The sequence below is a fragment of the Acanthopagrus latus genome, chromosome 17 (genome assembly GCF_904848185.1).
Source record: "Acanthopagrus latus isolate v.2019 chromosome 17, fAcaLat1.1, whole genome shotgun sequence".
NCBI classification, from domain to species: Eukaryota; Metazoa; Chordata; class Actinopteri; order Spariformes; family Sparidae; genus Acanthopagrus; species Acanthopagrus latus.
In genome coordinates, this window is record NC_051055.1 from 12,418,348 (window position 1) to 12,426,871 (window position 8,524).

General features: G+C 44.6%; 1 protein-coding gene across 1 annotated transcript; it reads left to right on the forward strand.

Moving 5' to 3' along the window:
- Positions 1–636: 636 nt before the first annotated feature.
- irx4a (iroquois homeobox 4a) lies at positions 637–7,607 on the forward strand. Its single transcript, XM_037074595.1, has 5 exons — positions 637–821; positions 1,821–2,072; positions 2,942–3,048; positions 4,855–5,165; positions 6,289–7,607. Exons 1-5 carry the CDS (start codon positions 777–779, stop codon positions 7,020–7,022), a joined length of 1,449 nt encoding a protein of 482 aa, XP_036930490.1. The 5' UTR covers positions 637–776; the 3' UTR covers positions 7,023–7,607.
- The last annotated feature ends 917 nt before the right edge of the window (positions 7,608–8,524 follow it).

Genomic DNA, 8,524 nt, shown 5'->3' on the forward strand with positions numbered 1-8,524 from the left:
GTGCTTAATTAGCCCCCCCTAATGCATTTTAATTGATACATACGTTTGCATATTCAGGACACTGATTGTCCTAATTGATTGATTGGGGACTGCGAATTAATCTCCAGGACATCTTTAACAGCAAAGAAGAAGAAGAAGAAAAGAAAGTCCTCCCTCCCTTCTTCCCTCTTAATAGATTTTCTTGTTGGATTCTTCTTTCTGTTTCTTTCTTTTTTTTTTTTTTTCTTGTCGTCATCCCGGTGGAAAGAAAAATGCATATTAAAGTTACAGTCCGGTCATTTTTAGAGTGGGGAAACTTCTGACGTCAGAGTCGCCGCCGTTTAAAACAACCTGCCTCTGCCGCTGACGTCTTTTATACTACTTTTTTATAAGGCAAAAATATGTATCTGACAACAAAGTAACAAAGTGATTATTTTCCAGCCAGAGAGAGAAAGTCCACATCCATCCATCCATCCATCCATCTACTTCTTATGAGTTTTCTTTTCTTTTTCTTTTTTTTTTTTTAAAGAAAAAGGAGAAGAAGAAGAAGGGGGAAAAGGGGAGCGCTGGAAGATTTTTTCCTCCTCTCTTTTTTTTTTCTTTTTTTTCTCGTTGAAAGGCGGCTTGAGTGGGGGGCATTTTACACAAATTAAACATGCTACTCTGCTTCGCCCTATAAGCATCCTAGGAGCCTGTGCTTACCAATCAATTGGTACAGTCAAACAGAGCCGCAGCCTGCGTTAGAGTGGAGACCTTCAGTCTCGCTTTATTTCTGGATATTGGGGGACCTCTCTACCATGTCATATCCACAATTTGGATATCCCTACTCGTCTGCTCCACAAGTAAGTTTCCACGCAAACTGTTCTCTGTTCATTTAATGTGTTTTGTTTTGTTTTTTGTTTTTTGTATTTGATGTTGCAGGGATTGATTCTCTCATCGATCGTTTTTTTTTCCCCCCTTTTACGCGTTTTTGGCCAAGAACCAGGGAAGCTGTCACGGTGCTTTTTTCTATTGTCGAGGAAGGTGTTGCGTTACAGCCAGTGATACCTGTGTTCCTGCAGCGATAGAAAAACAGGGGGGCAAGACGAGGATAACCCACAGGAAAAAAAAAGGGGAAAAAAACACAGCGAGACCCCCCAGACCTCCCGTTCACTGATTTCCACGAGATAATAGCCGCTCTGTAATGTCAACCATATGTTTATCTGCGCCGGAACACGCATGCCAACTTGTTTCTCTACACACGCTGTGTGTGTGTGTTTTGCGCCATAACACAGCTGCTGCTTCGCTTTGGCTTTGAGCCATAAAAAGAATCATTTGGGCATTTACTTTGGGTATTACTGGGCGATGTTGGGAAATCGTGTTGTATCCGATTGTGGCGCACATGCCTCGTTTGGAGCAGAGGTAACAGACGGATCCGGTTTCTTTCTTTCTTTCTTTCTTTCTTTTTTTTTTTGGACACGTTTTACGCGCACGCATGACACATCATTCATCATCAGATATCAATCTTCACGAGTCATCTCGTGTTGGATTTGTGTTTATTTATTTTATTTTTAAATGACACTGTGAAAAAATGTGCGAATGAGGGTGATTTAGTTTGTATAAAGAAGCTGAAATCGTGTACTGTCAAAAAAAAAAAAAAAGACTTAGATCGTGCTTCGTTTAAAAGACAATTATTTCTTTCCAATAACACAGAAAAAAAGTTATAAAGTAACTTCGGCATCCGAAGATCGAGATGCTCGAGATCAATATTTGATCTTGACTGTATTTTTAAAATGCAGAATCAAATAAATCCCACCGGCAACTTCCTTTAAACTTAACATTCTCTCTCGGTCTCCACCCAGTTCCTGATGACAACCAACTCTCTGACCACTTGCTGCGAGTCCACCGGCAGATCCATAGCCGACTCCGGAGTAGCGGCGTCCGGGCAGACCCCGGTCTACTGTCCCGTGTACGAGAGCCGGCTGCTGGCCACGGCGAGGCACGAACTCAGCTCGGCCGCCGCGCTGGGCGTGTACGGCAGCCCCTACACCGGCGGCCAAGGCTATGGGAATTACGTTACATACGGCACGGACGCCTCGGCTTTCTACTCGCTGGTAAGCCCCCTTCATCTGATCCCTCTTGGCATTGATTAATGGAGCCGCAGGGTGCTGAGGCTGGAGCCAGGCGCGCCTCTCCTCTCCTCGTCTAGATGCTTTTTACTGAATGTGTGATATATCCTCACATCACCCGTCGTGTCTTTTGTGATAGAAAAACAGGCTCACTCTCTTGTGAGACAAACCACATTCTGCTTAAAAAGCTAAATGATTCCATTAATGCCTCTGGTTTACACTGGAAACCAGCTTATGTGTGCCAACTTTCAGGACACTATGTTGAGGGGGAAAAAAAACACGTTTTGTAATTATTTAAATGTATCCTGGTCAGAAACGTTTAATTAGATGGGCCTGTAAAAGTCCAGGAATGTTGCTTGTGCCATTTATTTTAGAGTTGAATTACATTAAGTGCTCACATTTCTAATAAAATAAAACAAAAATTGGATTTTTAAATAACATTTAGAGGAGCTAAATGCTTTTCTGACTGATATATATATATTTTTCCCTGTAACAATTAAACCATGAAACCCTCCAGGAGCCCTCTCACAGATCCATGTTGTTGTTTTTGAAGTTTTATTTTGAAAGTCTCTCATTTCAATTACCTCTAAATGTAACACCTGGATAATTTTTCATCATGGTATTATGACGTTTCAAGTTTTTCTTTTCATAATGTACTAACCTCTGATTTACTGCACAAGTAACCATGATCACCTTCTTCTTCTTCTTCTTCTTCTTCTTCTTCTTCCTTGAAACTTTTGAATACAACCAATAGAAATGTCTGTAATTATTTCAGCTCCCTGTGAGTGATGTCCTGTAGTAAAAGCTGACTTACTATACTACTGTAAAACTCTTGTCTTTGTGTGTGACTTCAGGGCACATTCGATACTAAAGATGCCACAGCTTCTGCGCATGCGGGAATAACCCAGGCAACAGCCTACTACCCGTATGATCCCACCCTGGGACAGTACCAGTATGACAGGTATGTTGTCTCTGTGACACTGCGTCTCCTTGTTCATTTGTTTTGCGTTGGAGGGAGCGCGATTATCAGTGCAAACATCGGAGTAAACTTCATGTGCAGGACAAGACATGTGGTGCAGGATGGAAAAGTGTTGCCCCAGAGCTTTATTTAGCTGTTCAGTTCGCTGTCACGCAGCTTTGAGGGCTTAATCGGCGGCTCTAAGTGGCTAAATCAGGATGCAATCAGCATTTTAGACAAACGGTAACGCTCAAAGCATCGCCGGTTCACTCAACAGCATTAAATCAATCACTCCTCCGAGAGGTCAAGGCCATTCTCATCACGTCGGGCAACACCGAGGTGATCACCTTCATCTCATGACACGTTTCTCTCCTGATGAGGTGATGTGCTTCAGAGGACCCATGGCCCTTTCACAGAGACACGAGGCCTCTCCGGCGCTGCGAAGAGCATGTCTGCCATGGTCGAAAAGGTCTTCCCAATAATGAGACAATGTCCCAAATCAAGTCTGTGACGTGGTGAATAAACGTAGGGAGTGAGCGATGGCTATACCGGATTCTGTTAGCTGTCACAGAACTGCACGGGACAGCGCAAAAAAAACCACACTCGCTTTGGTGGTATCGCGTGTTAATTGATCAGCAAAGTGCCTTATTGATCAGCTTTATGGCAAAATGAGAGCTTGCATCGCTCCAAATCACTGGAACAGTGCAAAACATGTCAGCAGGAACGTTAGTACTGCATGCACACGCAGCAAAAGGCCCGAGTCGAAAGGCAAAACAGAATTAGTGGCACTCAGAGAAACAGGCAGGCCTACAGCAGCACGGCTCTGCCTGCACCCGTCTTTCACCTGAGGGCTCATCATTACACTCAATAAAGCAATTTTACAGTCTATTTTATCTGCGAGGGAACAACGCGGGCTATGGAAAGGTGGAGCGCCGCTCCTCGTTCTCCTTTTGATTCCCTTAGCAGTGCTTGACCTGCACTAAGCTATACGGAGCAATAAAGGCCTCATAAAAGCCTCCCCTGAGAGGACTTTTACAGCTCACTGCTGACTGAAAATCAACACTGTGCATTTTAAATGCAGGCCTACGGTGGGAGAGGGTAGGGACGGAGTCGCATGGTTTAGAGAATCTGATATGAGATGCATCCGAGTATTAAAAGTCATTTTCTGGACATAACTTTGGTATCAAAAGTACAAATATAAGTAAATTAAACATACATTCACACTCAGGGTCGAGTGGTGTTTTGATCAGATCACATATGCAGCATTTTTTTGAGTATCAGAATTTATTTATCTGATATCTGATTGCGGAGAAATCAAATGAATTCAAACTGTGCTGTTTGGCTATCTGCAAAGTAACGAGCAACTAAACTACAAATTACATTTAGTAGAGAGTGAAAAGTAAAACATTTGCCTCCAAATCTAGCAAAGTGGAAGTATAAAGCAGCATAAAAACTTAAGTACAAGTACCTCAAAGTTGTACTTAGTTACATTCCATCTTTGTGATGTCTTTTATTATTATTATTATTATTATTATTATTATTATTATTATTATTATTATTATTATTATTATTTACAGTTTCTCACACACTTCCAGCAGCAGGGTTTATCTGTAGGACTGTCAGCCTTACAGAGCATGTGATGCATAATTTCAAGAGGATTACAGGAAGCAGATGGCTCTGTCATGCATTCCAGGAGAGAAAACTGCCAGCCCAACACATTCGAAATTGCCATGCAACAAGCGTCCCCTTTTCGTCGTGTTTACCCTCTTGTGACCGCCCCCCACCCGCATGTGTTGTCCTCATTAACAGATACGGTTCCATGGACGGGGGAACGAGGCGGAAGAACGCCACGCGCGAGACGACCAGCACCCTGAAGGCCTGGCTGCAGGAGCACCGGAAGAACCCGTACCCGACCAAAGGGGAGAAGATCATGCTGGCCATCATCACCAAGATGACCCTGACGCAGGTGTCCACCTGGTTCGCCAACGCCAGGCGGAGGCTCAAGAAGGAGAACAAGATGACGTGGCCGCCGAGGAACAAGGGCTCAGAGGAGAAGCGGTACGACGAGGACGAGGACGGGTCTCAGGAGGAGCAGATAAAAAGCGAGAACAACGAGGACGGTGAGTGTCACAGGGCCTCGTCGCACCACGCGAACAGAGGCAAACTCTGAAGGGGTCTTAAAAGTGTCGTTGCTGACATCAGTGTCACAAAGTGGCACTTTTGAAAACATTCTAAACCACAGTCTTTTTTCTGGCTTTAGCAGGAAATGAGAGGACTTGTGAAAAAGAGAGTTTTAGCAGCTACGTCTGATTTTTATCACTCTCACATAGATACAAGTTTTATGAGGATGAATGGAAAAAAAAATGAGAAGGAAGAACTCAGAGGACAACAACCACGATCACACTGCTGCTGAGGAGCGTTCACTGCCACCACACATGCTGACAACTTCTATCCTATATTTTTTATCTGACACTCTATGAAACGATGTGAACCACACTCACGTTTTTTCTCTTCTGTACAAAAATGTGCATCAGAATATGATCTGACAGAATTAAGGAATCAGTGTGCTGCACTGGATCCTGTCACTCTTGCTTATTATTTCTCTATTATGTCATTTTAACAGTAGTATTCCTGTGCTGCTGTCAGTATTGATTAACAACTGTGCCATGCTGATAAAAAAGAAACAAAGTCTGAGGAGGCCTTAGAATTTTTTTAGTCGGACATTTTACTGTTGTTATATCCATGGCGCTGACACCAATTTATATATTTGTGTTTTTTAACATTAAACTTGTCATCGGCATCATCAGTTTCCACTTTTGTTGTATCATCATAACAAACTTTAAGCTGTGGAGTGCCATCAGACAGGCTCTTAAACTCAGTGTAGGTTCCTTTTTTAATGGTGATGTTGATAAAGACTTAATACAGCTGATAGGCCTGTATTTATTTGGTTGATCATTTCAGGTGAGACTTGATCAATGATCAAAGTGATTATTTTATTCTATTTCTTTTTTTTTTCTTTTTTTGTTTTTTTTCAGTTTTCTTATCATGGTATGAGCTGGAGGTTGTATTTCTGTCTCCTTCCCATCAGGGTGTCAACATGAACAGGTGCAGTTTCCCCCCCAGGGTGTGACTGCAGGTGGAACACCTCCACAGTGATTGTCCAGGGCGACTTTATCAGATCTGTGACAGCTGGATCTCTCTCTGTCTCTGACGTGTCTCCTGTCTCCTCTCTCCTGTACCCAGAGACCAGAAGTCGGCCCGATAAGGACCTCCAGCTGAGCGACCTGGACGACTTCGACACGCTGGAGTCGGAGAGCTCGGAGTGCGAGCTGAAGCACCGCTACCACCTGAACACGCACATGACGACGACGGGCGACCTGCCCGGCGATCACCTCATCAAGGACACGTCTCTGAAGATCTCCATCCCCGTTTCTCTGGGAGGGGAGCAGGACTTGGGCAAAAGCTGCCTCAAAACGAGCCCGGAGGACTTCCAGGCGGACAGCAGGCAGCAGGTGAAGGCGTGCTACAACCAGCAGCAGCAGCAGCAGCAGCAGCAGGGACACCAGATACTGGACGGCAAACCCCGCATCTGGTCTCTGGCCCAAACCGCGACGTCCCTGAACCAGACTGAGTACCCGTCCTGCATGCTGAGGTGCCAGCCGCCGCCGCCGCCGCCCTCCTCCTCCCTCAGCCCATCCCCCGCCGCTACCTCACCCGTGACCGGCCTGGACAACAGGCAGGACTCGCCGGTCACGACCCTGAGAAACTGGGTGGACGGGGTCTTCCACGACCCCTTGTTCAGGCACAGCACTTTGAGCCAGGCTCTGACCAACACCACCGTCTCTTGGACCGCGAACACCAAAGGCGCCCTCCTGGAGGCCGAGAGGAGCTCGGCGGCCCTGCAGCAGCACCACGACTCCTCCAAAGACAGTGGCATGGCCTTCCCCAAAAGCCTCAACAAACTCTTCTGCTCCTAACGAAACCAAAATGAGAGGGTGTGTGTGGGGGGGTGGGGGACTTTTTGTGACTGACTGAAAGAAAAAGAAAAAAAGACAAAAAAAAAAAAAAAGCCTATTTGTTCTCCCTCGTTATGTCTTTATTGGTTTTATTTTGAAAAGCAGACTGTTACATCGGCGTCACACGAGGAGTGGATACCTCCGGATCCGATTGGCTCATTTTTTCTTTTTTCTTTTTCTTTTTTTTTTCTTTTAAACGCACGCACAAAAACTTATCCAAATGTATAACTCAAAGTTTACATCCTTTTATGAGGGGAAAAAATGATAATAATAGGCCTATGGTTTACATGATTTATTTCCCTTTTTGCCTTTCTTTTTTTTTCTTTAATATGCGCATGCAAATGTAAATTGAATATTATTTAGGTCTCAGCAGTTGAGTATCACTATTAAAAAAAAGAGACGACAAACAAACAAAACAAAAAAAAAATCTCACAAATGCACAGCTCTCGTTGGGGGGAAAAAAGAAAAGTGGGGGACGAGAGCGTCTCAACTTTGTTTCACTGAAAAATAAAAAAGCAGTCGGTTTCTGAAGAAAGAAAAAAAAAAGCGCTTGAGAGTTTTGCTGTCCATGGTGCTGAAAACACATCCGGGGGGGGCCCTCGACCCCCTGCTGCTGCCTCCAGTCTGTTTCCATCGCTTCTTTTTTCTTATTAATGGTAAAAACAAAAAATACATTTAAAAAAAAAAGCAGGTGACACTTCTGAGCAGAGAGGACGACGCACAGTAAGTTCAATAAAAGCAGCTCTTAACCCGTTAATACAGCCCAGCTCCCTCCTCCTTCACGCCCTGTGTTATTCTTCAGCAACAACTTTAAAAAAAAACATCCACTCTCGTTTAGTGACAGCGGGAAGATGAGGCCGCTCTCCCCTCCAGACAGACAGAACAATATCAGTATCCAAGATCTGCCTCATTAATTCCCTCTAAACAGGCCGTAATTGGGATGTTCGCAGTCATATTTCATGTCGGCCTATTGATCCCTCCTCCCCCCTCCTCCTGATCCTCATCCTCCTTTCTCTCTCTCTCTCTCTCTCTCTGTCTTTCTCTGTCTCCGCTCACTGATAATATTATCGAAACATCTCAACAGCGTCCATGATGCAGCTGTCAGAGGGGGGGTAAGTTATTCGTCCATACGTCCGGTAATGGGTTCAAGCACGGGGACGGGAGGAGGAGGGGAGGAGAGAGGAGGAGGGGGGCCCCCAGTGTGGAAATCATTTGGAGGGGCCGAGCGAGTGAGGAGTATCTCGTATTGACACTAACCCCTCAATTTTCCTCGAGAAGAGCGAAGAAAAAAAAAAAAAAAAAACAGGGTTGGATGCCGATGAAAAAAAAAAAATAAAGAAGAAAAAAGAATAAGTGAGAGAAAGAGGGAGGGAGATGGAGAGAGAGGGATGGGGAGAGAGAGATGGAGAGAGAGAGGCACTCACGTCGTCTAAAAGTGAAAAGGGCAAAGGAACTCGAATTAG